The following is a 17,918-nucleotide window of genomic DNA, read 5'->3' as shown; positions in this document are numbered from 1 at the left end:
AGATTCCCAGGCTTATTTGCTTTGTCATTCTCTTCTCATGAAAAAAATTCATCAATGGTGGGGGCAGGTGAGGGGCCCATTCAACCTCCTTCTTTTAGAGAATAATAAGAAAGTGCTCCCCTACCATTGCACCAGAGGCTATTGCCCCCACCATAATTCCAGCATCAACCCCTCCTCCCCAATCTGGGGGCAGTATCACCTACTTTGGGAAAGATTGAAAATAATGATCTAGATCCAGATAAACCTGGAGTTTTATCCTAGTTCCATTACCCTAGACTCACTTCATATTTTGGGTCACAGTTTCTTTATCTATAAGTGAGAATACTAACAACTCCTCGCAGAACTACTACAAGACTGTCTTCAGTAAAGGCATGCCAAATACTGTGCATATAGTAGGTGCTATAATTATAACTGTCAACTACCTTCTGAGGCTGTTACACAGCAGGGAAAATCATTCCTAGAAAAAATACTCCATCAAAAAAAAATCTTGGTTTGGGACCAGCGAGACAGTATAATGTGTAGGGCAATTGCCTTGCATGTGGCCGACCCAGGTTGTTCCCTGAGTACTGCCAGGAGTAATTCCTGAGCACAGAACCAAGAGTAACCAGGCATTGCTGGGTGTTACACAATAATAACAATTAAAAGTAAATAAATAAAAATGTAAAAAGGTGTTGATTCAGGATCAGAAAGCTCTTCAATAGAGAAAAATGCAGGTGGAACCCAGTTCATTTATAATTTCAGGAGTTTTTACAAAAGTAAATATTAAAGAGCCAGGAAGAAATTTCAGGGATCAGGGACACATGTTTCGATTGCATGGACTTATTAGTGAGGTACCAAGTTTGAACCCTGGTACCATGTGTCTCCTGCAGCCCTGCCAGGTATAGCCCTCACGACCCCCAACACAGTGGACTGGAGCAGTGCTCCACTGCTAGGTCCTGAACTGGCTGGCCCAGTAGACTAAACATTACTGGGGGGAACTTCTCTGAGCATCCTTAGAACCCTCCCCCCGAAAGAAATAAAACAGAAAATAAATGTAGACGATAGTTTCTTGCCATTTTTGTGGTCTGACCATTGCTGATCCCACCTTTCTAAAATTTCTTTTTGTTTTGGGCTCACACCCAGTGTTGCTCAGAGCTTACTCATGGCTCTGCTCTCAGGACTGGCGAGGCTCAGAAGACCCGATAGGTGCTGGGGATTGAATCCAGGTTAGCCACATGCAAGGCAAGCATCCTACTCACTGGATTATATCTCTCTTTGTTACCTAACCCCCTCTGCTTGATGCTGGTACTGCAGGTAATTTTGGAAACTTGATTGATGGAGGCTCTCACCATGGGAGTAAGAAAAAGTCGGAAGAACTCACAGAAGAGAGCCTTCCACTGTTGCATGAAAAGGAAGGGGATGCTGCCCACCACAGTATCCCTATGGTCTCCACCACTCCTCCAGAGAAGCCACAGGTGACAGAAGGGAACAGGTAGGAGACACAGCAGGACAATAGGGCATTCAATGGGACAGTTCTGCCAAACCTGGGGCTCTTTGATTTTCTTCTCTACCACCAGAAGCATCCCATTTAAAATCACTGTTTGGGGAGCAAGGTGCAAGCAGGGAAAATATATGCCACTTCATTGACTCTTTGGTGACATGTCAGATACTATATGTACAAATCCCACACCTCCAGGTAACTCATTTAAGGGCAAAGAAATAATAGTGGTTATTATTTTTATATATGAAGGCCCATTTATTTTATGACTATGGAGACTAGAAAGATAGGAAAGTCGAATTTAAATTTTAAATCCAGACCATAGTCACAGTCATTTTTTTCATTTGAGTTCTGTGCCAACTTATAAACTCAGTTTGGCAGGATTACTGAATACATCGTTCCTTTTCATCACAACCAAACCAAGGAACTCAAAAGCAATTGTCAGAGGCCAGAAAAGATTATTTTAGAAGAAACCTCAGAAGCTTTTACATGCATCCTCAGTGAACTCTAATCGACGTAAATTTCCAGCATGCAGTGAAAAGCTGACTTTAAAGAGTTGACTTTAAAAAGATAACTTAGGGGGCTGGAGCGATAGCACAGCGGGTGGGACATTTGCCTTGCACGCAGCCGACATGGCCAACACAGGTTCGATTCCCAGCATCCCATATGGTCCCCCGACCACCGACAGGAGCAATTCCTGAGTGCATGAGCCAGGAGTAACCCCTGAGCATCGCCGGGTGTGACCCAAAAAGCAAAAAAAAAAAAAAAAAGATAACTTAGGAAAAGTGATGTCCTAGAGGATGAAAAGAAACTAAAGTAGAGGACAGAGTGCTGAGGCAAAGACATTCTCCCTGGAGCAAGGAAAAATGAGCTTAGCGATTTGTCCTCTCATCAGGGAGCACAAAAGGGCCCCAGACAACCTAATCCCATGATGACTTCTCTATCCATGCTCAAACGTGAGAGGATCAAAGAATGGATTCTGTGAGTGAATCTGCAGCTGTGGGAGACCTCCAGGAGTTACTCTGTGCCTTCTAGCAGGGACCAGGTGCTGACACCATCCCGCACCGTGTTGGATTAATATTGACTCTGGCTGGAATGTCAGAGATACAACGTAGGAAGGGTTTGGGAGGAGATGAGAGGTCTCAAATACTTTTGGATGGGGCTCATAAGAGTTTTGGCAAACTGGCTTGAGGAAAACAAAATAAGTCATCATAGTGTTTTTTAGTCTTTCTATATATTCCATCAAGACGGTGTCCACAGAGTTGTAAGCTGGGATAGCAGCAGCCAAATGAGCAGATTTTTTGTATAGTATGCCCCTAAACACATCTGTATACACACAAATGCATGTTTTCACACATGCACATCTAGGATTTATTAATTAAAATTAAATTTTAATTTTAGTATTTTAATTACCATTAAAATACTAGCACTTGCAGTCTTGCCAAGCATGCATAGTCACATACATTTATGTATTGGGACCATAACTCAGGGATGAGACCAGAGCACAAGATGTCCAATGTCAGGTCATCATCTGATTCTCGGGATTTCAGGCCTAACTTTGGTCACACTCATAAGACTGGTTATGGGGAAGGGCAGTCATTCAAACTAGCAGTTTCCTCTTTCTGCTATAAATGTGGAGTCCTCCTTCATCCAGCTTTCCTTTGCACTACTACTTTCTGACAAGACATAGCATCCCACTTCACAAAGGCCAGGAGGACCCTGTGCATCAAAGAGACAAAGGCCCTGAACTCCTTAAAAAATAAAATAATCAGAGTCAAAGAATCATCTAAGGAAAGCATAACATTGGGTAGGTAGCAATTTAGGATTATTAGTGCCTGATGGAGTGCCTCAGTTGCACTGTTGTAGGAGTGGCTCAATAAACCTTAAGCTCCCTGTGGGAGCAGCAATGACAACCCACTGTTATCCAATAGGTAGGAATCTACTTCATTGTAGGATTTTTAAAATATTTTAGATTGATTTAATATATATATACATATATATTTCTGTTTTGGTGCCATATCCAGCTGTGCTCAGGAGTCACTCCTGGCTCTGCACAGGAATTACTCTTGGTGGTGCTCAGGTGATCACATGAGATGTAGGAGATTGAACCCCGGTTGACTGTGCATGTAAGGCAAATGCCGTACCTGTTACACTACTACTCCATCCCAGATTGATTTAATGTTAAAACAGAAAATTATCTCAAAGTTATTAGAATATACCTGATTGATTCTTTTTGAATAACCAGAAGCTTTTTTATTTATTTAATTGTATATTTCCTGGACTATGTGAATGTCTCTGCTACTTTAATAATTTTAGTGAAATATTTTGAAAAGATATAAAAAGCAGTTTTGTTTCTAATTTAATTTTATTTTAATTTTTGTTCTCCTGATTTTATAACAACCTTAGTTTCTGCCAAGAGTTCATGTGTCTTCTCTTCTTAATGGACACCTGCTGATTTATTTTCTGCAGTGCAGAGCATGGGTCACCTGTGTTAATTTTATGGAGTCCAGGAGAAACCTGAGCTGACAAACTATATTCTTTCAGAGACTGACATTCACTTTAGCATTTTGGAATGGAAACAAAACTTTCTTTCCCTCTCTCTGCTTCTAGACACCTGTGACTCCAAACACTGTCTTCATGTATCAGAGCCACTTCTCCTATGAAGCCCATCGCAAGAAATGTGCACATTTCCCTTCACACAGTCCCAGAAATAAGGGGGCCAAGGAAAATTTAGTTAAGGAAATTGTTGTCACTAGCAAGGAACTTCAATTTGTTTTAAACTCTCAAGTATTGCTCCAGGTACCCCTTCTGGAGATATCCAGATAACCAGACCAAAGGTTCAATGTGAGGGCTTGAGGATGCAATGTAGCTTGGGTTCTGTGATGCTGGGGATCATCTAGACCACAGCTGTGCTTGAGGGTCTCCAGGACTGCACCCAGTGATTCTCAGGGGACCATGTATGCTGGATATTGAATCTGGAGTAGAATAACCCCTGTACATCTCTAGCCTGAGAATTTCAACTTTTTACAACACTTCTCCCACCTTACCTGATTTCATATCCATTCCTTTCAGATGGATAGATAATGAATCTAAAAACTTCTTTTCTTTTTCCAATTCCAACCTGTCTATCATCTCTTGCCATCATTTTAGGATTTTTAACTGCCACCCTTAAACATTCCCTTTGACTCCATACATCACTTTCTTGGTACTTTAATATCTCTCTTGTCCTTTATTGCTGAATAATTAACATCAATTTCTGGCAACAATAAATATTAGATGTATGTATGGATGATGAATGTATGAATAAAGGATAAATGAATTGATAGATGACAACTGAATGATATTGAAGAGTGGATGAATAGATGAAAGACAAGAAGACAAGGGGATGTATAAATGAATGGATGATTGATGGCTAGAGGAAAGGTAGATGAATGAGTGGAGGATAGGTAAATGGATTGAGGATGGAGAACCAAATGGACTATAAATGGATAAATGGATACGTGGATGAATGGATGAAGAATAAGTGGATAAATGGAGAATGAATGGGAGATGCATAAATGAATGAATAGGTGAAAGATGAATAGAAGGCAAGTCATGGGATGCTGAGGTTTAGATTTTCATTTTCATTAAATTTTATTTTAGGCACCATGATTTACAATACTGGTAATGGTAGGGTTTCATGAAGAAAGTAGTCAAGCACTACACCCTCCATAAGTGTCTGCTTCCCTCCATCATTGTCCCAGTGTCATGTCCCCAACCCTGTCCTAGTCCCACCAGTACCCTGCACTGATAAACTTTCTAGTAGAGGCTAGTTTTCAGTTTCTGTTGCCTTTGGGTGTTTATTGTTTCTTTACTATGTGTCTTTATGTCCCACATCTGAGGGAGATCATTCTGTAGCCATCCCTATTCTTCTGACTGACTTCACTCAACATGATACTGTTCAGATCCATCACATAGCAGGAAGTTGCATTATTTTTTTTCTTATAGCTGAGTGGTATTTAATTGTGTATATGAACCATAGTTTCCTTATATAGTCATTTGTTCTTAGAGATTTGGATTGTTTTCAGACTTTAGCTAATATGAATAGTGCTGTAATGAACATGAGTGAAAATATCTCTTCTGGGTAGAGTTTTTGGGCCCATGGGGTAGACTCCAAGTACAAGTCTTAGGTTTTTTTAAAGTGTCCATACTGTTTTCCACAACTGGTGAACTGGTCAACATTTCCACCAGCAGTGAATGAGGATCACTTTGCTCCACATCCATGCAAACACTGGGGACTTTTATTCTTTGTAATGTGTGCCATTCCCACTGTTGTGCTGTATTTTCTTATTTTGGTTTGCATTTCCCTGATGAAAAGTGGCACAGAGCATTTTTCATAGACTTTTGATCATCTGTATGTCTTCTTTCAGAAAGTTTCTGTTCATTTCTGCCCTCCATTTTTTGATAGATTGCTTATTTTTTTCTTGTAAAGTTCTGCCAGTGCTCTGTAAATCTTTGATGTGAGCCCTTTTCAAATGAGTGGAGGCAAATATATTTTACCATTCTTTAGGGTACCTTTTAATTTGAATTATCATTTCTTTTGCAATGCAGAAGCTTCTTCGTTTAATGCATACCCATTTATTTATCTTTGCTTCGGTCTGCTTAGACAATGGCATTGAATAAGTTGACTCTAGTTTTAATGTCATAAAGTTTTCTATTGTCTCCTCAATACAATTTATGAATTTCTGTCCATGAAGTTGAAAAGGGGTCTGAATTCTTTTTTAAAAAAATATGACCAACCAGTTTTCCCAACACCATTTGCTGAAGAGGTTTTCTCTGTTCTATACTTTTTGCTCCTTGGTCAAAGTTTAACTGCCCATGTATCTGAGGCTCTATCTCTAATCTCTCAGTTCTGTTCCATTGGTCTGAGTCTGTCCTTCCAATATCGCACTGTTTTGATTACTACAGATTTATAGTATAGTTTGAAATGGAAAAAATAGACACCCCCCTCTCTTTTTCCCTAGGATTTTGTTGACTATTCTGGGAGGTTTGTTGTTACATTTAAATTTCAAATCCTTGATCTATGTCTTTAAAAAAAAAGTCATGGGTAATTTTGTAGGTACTGCATTGAATCTGTGTAAGGCTTTGGGGGAAAATATCATTTTGACAATATTAATCCTTCTAATCCATGAACAGGGAAATAAGTTTCCATTTCTTGCATCATCTTTTATTTCTTTTAGTAGTGATTTGTCGTTTTCTTTCTATAAGTACTTTTACCTCTTGCATATCCTGCCCTCTGCTGATCATTTCTAAGATTCCCTACACACCCTCCCTGCCCCCCAACCAGGCCTGTTAATAATACCTCCCACTGTAGCACAATAACTGTTCTTTGATTTCTCATCATAGATACTCAGTTTGGAGACAGCTAATAATATGATCATTTTGCAACTACCTCTGCTGACTCACACAGTGTATAGAACATGAACCTGTGAGTGAAACAGCTTAAAAATACTGTGCATTAACCTCCAAATCTAACATTTTTCCCCACAGGAATTACAACTATTTGCCATTTGAAGCTAAGAAACCCTGTGTCTACTTTATCAGTTCTTGGGGAGACCAGATATTTAGGCTCTACTGGTCCAACATGCTGGAGAAAATGGCAGACCTCCTGGTAGGTGACTCTGACATATGACAGACTTGAACAGGGGAAAGTTGTAAGCAAAGGAATTTTTTTTTAATTCACCCAGAAGATTTTAAATAAAAGTATTTGTTGGGCTGAAGCAATGGCACAGCAGGTAGGGCGGTTGCCTTGCACGCAGCCAACCCGGGTTCAATTCCCAGCATCCCATATGGTCCCCTGAGCACCTCCAGGGGTAATTCCCAAGTGCAGAGCCAGGAGTTACCACTGTGCATCGCCGGGTGTGACGCAAAAAGCAAACAAAAAAAAAGTATTTGTTAAAAATAAACAACAAAAAGTTTGTTTTCCTGAGAAGCATAAGAGCATTTGGTTCTATTTTTTTTCTTTTCTTTTCTTTTATAGGGGCCTCACTCAGAGGTTAGGGACCCAGAGCCACTCTCATCAGTGCTCAGGGGTCTGGGAATGCTTTATAAGTTTTCTATATAAATTAATGGTATTTAAGACACACTTGGTGATGTTCTGAGGCACCAGGTATGCTAGGGATGGAACTCAAGGATCCCTATATGCAAGGCATATACTCTACCTGAGTTACAGTCCCAGTCTGCTCCCGAGTATGATTTTGACCTAAGTCTGAGAACAAATGAATAAAAGCCTCTGGCTTTATAAGATACGTGTCTTCTTCCCTGTGAATGAAGGAATGACAAAACGTTTTTCATAATCCCTGGACTTTAAGTCAGTTAATCCTGATTCAAATATAACATGCTTTTTCTATTAGAATAAATGGTTAGATTGTTTTTATAATTCCCAAAGGCAGGGATCTTGGCTTCAGTTAATATAAAACACACAATGCTTTCTTTACTCATAGTCAAGGGCAAGAGTAGAAAACATTATGTGGTAGAGAATGTAGTTTTTATAAATTCTAGCAAATCAGTGACGGCATGCACATGCCCTTTGGGTAACATTTTTCTCCATGCCACTGAACAGAATACTAGAATTTAAGCTTCAGTGGAAAAGTGCAAATATTAAATATTTAAACTTATAGACATTGCCATACACAGTGCGCACCTTGTCCCGACCCCAATAAAAGAAAAATTGATAGCCTTCTGTTTCATGGGTCATTCAACATGAGTATACATATTCATATAGTATACTTGTGCCACAAATATGGTGATGCTTAGGGGCTACACTTGGCTCTGCTCAGGAGTGACTCCTGATGGTGTTTAAGGTACCATAGATAGGGCTGGGGATTTGAACCAGGTTGACCATGTGCAAGACAATTGTCTCTCTCCCTATACTATCCCTCCAACTACTAATATATTTATCTGTAGAAAATTCACTTGAATGTTGCTTTCAAAGTTTTTTTTTATTATTGGGGCTGGAGCAGTAGTACAGTGGGTAGGGCATTTGCCTTGCACGAGGGTAACCCGGGTTCAATTCCCAGCATTCCATATGGTCCTCTGAGCACCGCCAGGAGTAATTCCTGAGTGCAAAGCCAGGAGTAACCCCTGAGCATCACCGGGTGTGACCCAAAAAGCTAAAAAAAAAAAACCTAATTGTTTTTGTAACTAAAAGTAAATTAAAGGTCCTCCCTTTGTACATCGATTTGCTCGAGCGGGCCCAGTAACGTCTCCATTGGAGACTTTGTTGTTACTGTGTTTGGCATATCGAATACGTCACGGGGAGCTTGCCAGGCTCTGCCGTGTGGGCGAGATACTCTCGGTAGCTTGCTGGGCTCTGAGAGGGGGGAGGAATCAAACTCGGGTCGGCCATGTTGGCTGTGTGCAAGGCAAATGCCCTACCGCTGTGCTATCGCTACAACAAAATCTCCAATGGAGACGTTACTGGGCCCGCTCGAGCAAATTTTTGTAACTAACTTGTTCTATTTGTTAGGTAGTTCCATGACATTAGCTTACCCACAACCTAGACACGAGATAAATGGTAACTAGTGAGGGGATGCAGCTGGATGGAAACAACAATGAGCTTGAAAAACACAAGAGAAGACTTGAATCTGTACCAGTTCTAATTAAGAAAGCGAAGATTTGATGTTAGAGAGCAGTGTCCTTCCCAGTTCAAGCACAAGAAAATTAGGGAAATTATTTGTTCCCAAACAAGATATTAGCTAAGCATAATTTTTAGAATGTATACAGTCAATATCTATACTATAGTGTCACCGTTTCACCTCTCATCCTCCACCTTGTGGTTCGTTTGCAGGAAGAAGGTTTAGAAGAAGTGAAAGAATTGATTAAGATTTCAGAGGAAGCACCAGAAGAGAAAATGAAGACAATTCTGAATAACTTTATCAGTCAAAGCAGGTACTGGGAGACACAGCCAGTGAATGGGGAAAGCACCATTGGAGGAATCTCAAGCTTCAATTACCTTGAGAAAATAGTCAATTCTCCATGCATTCAGAGAGGCACTTTATAGTGCTATTATATTCAACTTAATATTGCGTAGTAATTTAGCTGGCACTTGTGGACTCACTACTGCTTTCTAACACTGAAACAAAAAAGAAAAGACAAAGTAGAGGAAGAAAAGAAAAGACTTCATATGGGGACTCAGGAAACAGTAAAACACTAATAGTTTTGGTGCCCCACACAGTTCTTCGTATTTGGTCAATAACCAACAGCTATTTGACAACGAAATTGATATGTTGCATCAGATATTATTTAATGGAATTTTTTCATGCAACACATTTGGTACTGATTATGGTCTATGTGATTTAAAAACATTTCAGTCAATGAGAGAGTACATATACAAGGTCAATAGCACTGGGTGATATCATACATCCTGGTCTCTAGTAGGTTTGGTAATCCCACTGACATTCTCACAAGAATCAAATCATATTGCATTTTTCAGAATATATACATGCTGTTAAGTGATTCATCTTTTTCTGGGAACACTCCAGACAACGTTCAAGGGCTGTTCGTGGCTCTGCTCTCAGAAGTGAACCCTGGTAGTGCTGGGGGACAATATGTGTTCTGGGTATTGGGTCAGGGTCAGCCACTTGCAAAGCAAATTCCTCATTTCCTGTACTCTTGCTCCAGCATGAATCACGTCTTTAATGACCCACTCCAGCTGGTGAACAATACATTGAGAGATAAAAATTAGGGAATATTGTTTACGTATTAGTCAGCAACAAACTCCAAATTTAACAACTTTACTAATTTTGATTTGCTTTTTTGATGGTTTTGAGATAATATTATGAGATTGTATTTATTATGTCATAGCTTCTTTGGGTCACCAGTCTAGGGATGGCTTGGCAAGGACTTTTGCTCAGACTCATATAGACCACAGTAAGGCACTGATGAACCATTTATCTTGAGACTCTGCTGGCAAGGATTCACTTCCAACGTCACTCACACAGCTATTTGCAGAGCCTAGTTCCTCAAAGTTGTTAGATTGAGGACTTGAGCTCCTTCTTGACTGTTATTTGGAGGTCAGCCTCAACTCCTTGGTACCTGGGGCTCCCATACTTCCTTCTTCCTTCTTCAACATGCACCTGAGTTAATCAGAAGGAGCAAGAGAGAGGCAGAAGGTAAAGTCAGCCCAATGGAAGACACAGCCTTTTGAAGTCTTATTTGGAAGTGATCTTTTATCTCTCTCGACACATTCTATTAGAAACAAGTCACGGGGTCCAGTGCATACTCAGAAAGGAGAACCTGATCGCACAGCAACAAAAGTAGGAGCAGATGGGCATCACTAGACTAGCCTCAAACTACTTCCTACATAAGGAGAGAACTTTAACAAATCCTTAAAATGAATCAGCTTAGACTTGAGTAAGATAAAAGGTTTGCTACAACAAGATTAATGGATATGAAGATGAAATTCATTGATAGGAGCAAAGACTAGTGAAAATCTGGCAACAAAAAATTGTAGTGTCCTATTTCTCTTAAAATCACAATTACACAACTCTTTTTACTTAAAAAATAAAGAAATAAATATGCTTTCCCCTCTTTTCAACTCATTTTCACTTCAGTTGTTCATAGAAACAACATTATCAATGCACCTTTTCTCTCAGCCAATAACCATCTGCGATTCTCTTTAAACATCTTTTAAAAGTTTCATAATCTTACATTTTTAGTAATAACTTGTGGGCAAGTTACTAGCTCAATAACTTTTCTATATTAGAAGGATAGTTTAAATCATAGTCATTCCTATATGTGCATGTCTACAAACAACTACAAAATGCTCCTTCATAGATCAAGTTTCAGTCTTATATTCGATAAACATGGATTTGGGTCTGAGGCCAAGGTGGGTTTCCAACTGTTCGCTATTAAACAGTCGACCTTCTGTGGCTTTCTCCAGAAGAAGGAACAGGCAATTCGCTACATAGTGAGGAGACTGCATAGAGCCCAAAGAGGCTAAGTCTGAAAGACGAAGAATGAACAAAAGCAGTTCTCTGGCATTAGCTCTCATTCCGACGAAGAGGGAAAGATTAGTGGTCGCAGTATATCTGCCATATTTCCTGGATGGATCCATCCTGGGTGGAGAAGGAAATTCCTGTGCTTCTTGGAAAGCTGGATATGTGGCAACTAGTCTCCCTTCTTATATTGGGGAACTTTAAATCCTTTAAAAAATTTAAAAGAAAATACATAGTCAAAGAGAATTTCTGGTGAGATTTCCAATTGCCAGGAGATCGTTTTAGAGAAGGATCCTTCATTGGTATTGTGGCATCTTGGACTGCCCCATTTGTTTCTCTTGTAACTGTTTTCCTGAGAAAAGTAGTACTTGATCTTCTTACTTCCCAAACACAGGAAATGTTTAAAGTAAGAAGTCTCTCAATTTTCTTTCTAATCCTTCTGTCCAAAGAGAAGAATTTGACGTGTGGGTTCTTTCCCAGTGACTTTGAAAACACACATAATCTTCAAACTATTACATTTCTTCACAAATATCAGACACTTTATTCAGTAGGCTGCCTTTTCTTTTGACAATATATCATTGGCACCTTTCTGTAGTAGCACGTCCTCCTGAATATCTGTTTCCTGATATCTATCACATAAACCAGGCCCTGATATTTAAGTTGTTCCATGTATTTTGCCCGATAAAAATAACAGTGCAAAACTTGCAAAAGTTTTCTGTTATTTTGGGGGCTGAAGAGATAGTATAGTGGGTAGGGCACTTGTGTTGCATGCTGCCAACCCAGGTTCAATCCCTAGTTCTTCAATATGGTCTCTCAAGCCCACCAGGAGTAAACTTTAAGCAGTCAGGTGTGACCCAAAATTACCCCCCAGTTTTTTAAGTTATTTTTGAAGCATCAAATTCTACATTATCTTTTATTTAAATTATATAGATTTTGATAATGTTGTCAGATAACCTTTTAAGTATTATAACAATTTAAACTCTCCTATGACAATCGAAGAAGTGTACTATTTTCCCACATCTTATCAATATTGAACAATATTCACTTTTTAATAGGCAAATGGTATTGATTATAAGTTGCATTTAAAATATTGCTAATGAAGATTATTTTTATTTTCCTGAGGGTTTTTTCTTTTCTTTCTTTCTTTCTTTCTTTCTTTCTTTCTTTCTTTCTTTCTTTCTTGACTTTTTGGGTCACTCGCAGTAATGCACAGGGTTTACTCCTGCCTCTGTACTCAGAAATCACTCCTGGTGGTGCTCAGGAAACCATCTGGGATGTTGGGGGTTGAATCTGGGCTGACTGTGTGCAAGGCAAATGTCCTCCCCATTGGACTATCTCTCTGGCCCCTATTTTCTTGTTTTACAGTCATTTATAGTTCTTTTTTAATTGCATTTATTACCATTACCATTTTTGTACTAAAACATTTTTACTTTATATCAAAATGTTACTACTGAGTTCTTTGTACCGTTTCTTTAAAACATAAATGCTTCTCAGTGTTAAGTCTAAAATATTTGCTTCAAATACAACTTTTCAAAAAACTTTTGGTATTTGTTCAACTTGAAAAAAAGAAAAATTGCATTTCTTTTTGGTGTGCTTGTTGTTATAATCTTGGGTAGCAATCACAATTAATATGTATTAGGGAAAATGGAAAAACAAACACCTATTTCCCAAAATGATTATGGGTTCTGAGCATCATTTCTGATTCTTATTTTGTTTCTGAGGAAGGTGAGTGCATCACTGTTTAATTCTAAATAAAAATTCTTGGTACACTGGTGGCCTCATCAACCTTCCCGTGGTAATGCAGAAAGAATTTGCAAGTCTCTGGAACTATATAAGTGGATTTTCATCTAAAGTAGGTTTAAAAATTGTTATTCTTCTCTTATAGTGCCTTTATCTCTGAAGCAGAAAAAAAGCCCAAGACGTTGAACCAAACCACTTTAGATAAGAAACGACTTACACTCTGTTGGCAGGAGCTGGTATGTGAAAATCTATTTATACTTGGAACAAAATTAAAGCATGTGTTTTAAAAATAAACCTTGTGGACAAAGCATAGGTCAAAGACCAGATGAGGATAAGGTTCTAGAGATTATATATTTACGTGAGACAGAGAAGTCGGTGATGAGGGAATGTTTGGGTAAGTTGGAAAGGCACTAGTATTTTATGGGATATTTAAAAAGAATGATCTAGAAGCACACCCGTATCATATATTAGCACATTTTCTTCCACATCTTCTGGACATGTGTACTTTGTCAAAGGTATAAACCTGTCTTTCTCCTTTGGAAATAGATCCACAGCAATGGTTTAAATTCCTTTCTATGATTTTCTCCCATTAATAAATGTGTGAAAAATTGTTAGCATTTCTTGAGAACAGGACAGTAACTGATGTCTTTCTGTTACCTGCTGACAGGTATAGTGCTTGGATGTCCTTTAGACTCTTAGACTTAGTAGACTGTATACTGACTGAAAATGCCACACCAAGTCAGACCCTGAATTATCTCATCACCAGAATAATAAATAAAAGATTTTATTCCCTGTACTCCCAGGAAGACAGGGTCCAGCCAAATATCAAATGTTCCTCTCTCCCATCTCTTCTTCAGCACTCCTTATTGCCCTTTCTAGCCCCTCAATCGCACACATTCCCTCTTATCCAGAATTATTCTGCTCCCTCCTCAGATCTACTGGAGCAAGCCCATAGTCTCCATTTCTGTAGTGGTCCAGCTCTTTTTCCTCCACCTTTTGACGTGTATTTCTGTCCTTCTAGTGGGCCTGGTACCGGTGTATGTTATAGCCCATCATCTTCCCACCTAATGTGTTCTTCATTCCATAACGTTGCTCTCCAGCCAGAAGCTTTGAATCTAAGTCCTTGTACCTTGCCCTCAACAGTCAGACTCCAGACTCGATTGATTCTATTCCTTACAGCCTCCAGAAGTTATTCCATTGCTGCATGCCCAGAGTCACTGCTTTAAAAATCTCTTATCATCTCTAGTTTAGAATTGCAGTAATATTCCTCCAACACATCTTACATAAGGAACCAGAATGATTTTTCTAGAGTAAGAGTCTGATAGGTCACATTTACTTAAAGTCACTGAAATCTCTCAAATGAATTCTAATTCCCCTTTAAATTTACATGTATATTTTATTTATTATATTGTAAATATTATATATGCACACATACATGGCAGCTCTCCATCTGGCATCCCAGCATTATCTCCTATATCTCTTTGTCTATACTCCAACAATTTTGAACCTCACTGATAATGTGCCTTCCTATATGATTATTCCCTCAGTCTGGACTGTTCTTTTACTTCCTGTTATCTGAATAGTTTCATTCATTTTTAAAGGCTCAGTTCAAATCTCACATCACACACAAAACCCAGATTTTCCCTCCCTCTGGTCCCATGATTTTTGTACATTTTAGTTGTTTGCATATGTTGATTGCACCTCTCCAAAATGTCAAAGTCTTAAAGGGAAGGAAGCATATGTCTCCCCCTGTCCTTGGCTTGGCAGCAATATACCAGGCCATTCACCAGACAAAGAAGCTGCAAACTTTGGTGTCACATTCTATGTTAGATACCGGAAACGCAAAGGTTTTAATAATTGACTCTTGTCCACAAAGAACTTATTGACTGAATGCTGTGTTCATTACATCAACATTTATTTAACACCTGCTATATCCCAGGAGTTCTGCCAGATTCTGAGAAGAGAAGGTATGTACAAGAAAGAGGATTTCCCTGTTCTAGTGAGTGTGGCCTTTTAGTGGAGAAGATCGAAGCTAGACAAATAAAAGCAAACAAGTATTACTGCAGGTTATAATTCTTAGGGAAATTTTAAAGGCCCTGAGTGATTTGGGCCATGTTGGGGAATATAATTCAGTGATGCTATTTACACTAGGGCCCGATAAGGAACAGCAGAGTGTAGGAAGAACATCTGAGCAAGAGGCGACCACACATGCCATACTGGATGATGGAGAGAAGTTGGCAAGTTTGAGGTCCCCTGAGGATTCATGCTGTGCTATCGCTCCAGTCCTTCCTGGGGCACAGTGATTGAAATATTTTGAAGCAGAGAGCAAACAGTGCCAAATCACACAGGGCCTCAGAAATCACTCGGAAGTGTTGGGGTTGTTTTCCTAAGCACATAAATGTAGGCTGAACGAATGCATCAAAATAACACATTTAAATGCTACAGCTACTCCTCTGATCTCCCTGGTGGTATTTCTCATATGCTGTTTTATTTCTCTAGGAAGGGGTGGTGAGGGCTGTGAAAACAGTCTTGGACTCCTGACTTGGCTGTGGGTCCCCTCCAACTTGCCCTTAGGCGATGCTTTCTCCAGTGATGTCCAACCTTTCTCCATCCTCAGGCCAGTGAAAATAGGAGAAATAGTTCATGTAACACTAAGGCAGAAATAAAAACTATTATTTATGATAAGAATATTCTGACTTCAATGTTTATCATAGTCATCCCGATTCAGGCTACCATGTATACACAGCAGCAGCTTTTTCATGAACTGGCATGAAATTTCCTTCAGTTGCCCCCAGTCCACCAAGCAGTGGTTGAAAATCACAGGCTCACTCTGTTTCCCCAACTGTACAATCAGAGCAAGTTTCCGTGCCCCAGGAGGCGTTGTGAGGATTAATGAGGATGAATTCAGGAGAGAGAATACTACCTAGCACAAGATTAGAGCTCACTACATTTTAGGTGCTTTTATTATAGTTGTTGCTGTTGTTAAGTGTTGGGAAGCTAAGATTTGGGTTTTGGCTAACAGAACTATGGGAATCTTGACAAAAGTCTGAATTTTCTGGGTCTTAGCTTCTCATCCGTCAACAGAGGTGAGCTGAGATTCCTGTTCTCAGATGTCTTCCAGATTTCCTTGAAAGAGGCAGCATGTATGGGGACAGGCCCTCAAGGATCTGTTGTGAATGCTTTCAAGTATTAACAAGAACCTTCAGAGCTCTTCAGAAACAGCACAGAGTTTGTTCTGATTTCTGGACAGATCTACACTTATTCTTGTCTTATTTTAGGAGGCGATGGCCAAGGAGGCCAAGGGGATTATTCAGCAGCAGAAGAAAAAGTTCTCTCTCAATGAAATGATCCAGGCAGCCCAAAACGTAATGGAAAAAATTCGCTTTCTTGTGGATGAGGTAATCCACTCCAAACCTTGTTTAAAAGATTAGACTGAATATATTCCTACTGACGTTGGAAGACTTGATAAGGATGAAAGATACAACAATGTTTTCTCCTAAGTTTGACTGGCTGAGTAGGCACTATTAGTTTTGGGGTGAGAAAGGAAAGTTTTAAATTAAGCCAACCATGCATAGCTTTATTGATTTTTAAAAACAAAACCTGAGTATTCAGCAGAAATGAAAAAGCATCTTTCTTAATGCACTCAGGAAAAGTCAAAATAAGCTCTGGGCCTTTGATAAGTTTTCAACAATAAGAGGATTTAAAACGTGTTTGATAAGAGAACAGATTCTCATTTTAAGTTAGTTGTAAACTTAAATATCTTTGGTGACTTCTTGAATGATCTTCTAGAAATAAATGGCATTTTTGTTTTGGTTTTTATTTGCTTGCCAGACACTGGGCTTTATATGAAAAGATTTCTGGGAATAGGACATATTTATTGCTTCTGTTATCTTTAATATTATATTGCTTATTGTGAATCAAACATACTCCGGAAAATAAGCAGGAAGGCAGCTCATCATTTTAGTAGTGCAAGGGTTTTAATGAGTACTCACCCAGAAGGTTCAAGACAGACATTAGGGCATCCAGTAACAGGCCAGGTGCCCAGGAAGTCATTCACATCAATGTCTTTATTTCCATGTCAAGAGAGAAGGGATGATGGAGGAGTTAAATTGCTTGTATGGCATGTGGCTGACCCCAGTTCAATCCCTGACACCAAATATGGTGTCCCAAACACAGCAAGGATTGATTCCTGAGCAAAAAACTAGAAGTAAGTCTTGAGCACAGCTGGTTGTGGTCAAATTCACCCTCTCGCCAATAGAAAGAAAGAAAGCTCTCTCTGGCTCCCAAAAGCAACAGAACATCTACTTGTACCCCAGGAATTCCAAAGCCTCATTATGACTCTATACCTTTCATTTTTTTCTGTACTTTCACTGGCTCAGAAATGTGCATTTCAAACACTTACATATAATGGGCCTCTTGGCAGGGAATTCTGCAATTTCAGTCTTGGTTAGCAAAACTTGCAAGTCTCATTTTCTGTGCAATTTAGTTTCTCCTGAATAGCCATGTAAAGTGGGCTAAAATACTTGGCAATCATATTGGAGCAATAAAGTCCCTTAAAGAATGTTTTGGCTTTCCTTAAGAGCAAATGGAAAAAAATCCAAGATTTTTGTTTCTGTTAACTTTTTCAACAGCAGAGAAGAGTAGGCTACCAATGGTGCCAAATCAGGGCTACAGGGACAAGTTTGGAATTGTCATGTACTAGAAATCCATGGGCTAAGACTTCC

At 39.3% G+C, this 17,918-nt stretch overlaps 1 protein-coding gene across 1 annotated transcript in view; it reads left to right on the top strand.

The window, feature by feature from the left end:
- Positions 1-17,918, top strand: part of FER1L6 (fer-1 like family member 6) — a gene marked incomplete at its 5' end in the record, with an annotated part of 133,327 nt that overhangs the window by 29,080 nt on the left and 86,329 nt on the right. Inside the window, 5 exons of the mRNA XM_056111368.1 lie at positions 1,294-1,471; positions 7,007-7,127; positions 9,306-9,406; positions 13,340-13,430; positions 16,473-16,592. Coding sequence (XP_055967343.1) covers positions 1,294-1,471; positions 7,007-7,127; positions 9,306-9,406; positions 13,340-13,430; positions 16,473-16,592 — 611 coding nt within the window. The remainder of the gene's footprint in view (positions 1-1,293; positions 1,472-7,006; positions 7,128-9,305; positions 9,407-13,339; positions 13,431-16,472; positions 16,593-17,918) is intronic.

This window comes from Sorex fumeus, unplaced genomic scaffold, assembly GCF_029834395.1.
Source record: "Sorex fumeus unplaced genomic scaffold, SorFum_2.1 ptg000002l, whole genome shotgun sequence".
In the NCBI taxonomy this organism is placed as follows: domain Eukaryota; kingdom Metazoa; phylum Chordata; class Mammalia; order Eulipotyphla; family Soricidae; genus Sorex; species Sorex fumeus.
This window is presented reverse-complemented; position numbering and strand designations above follow the sequence as displayed.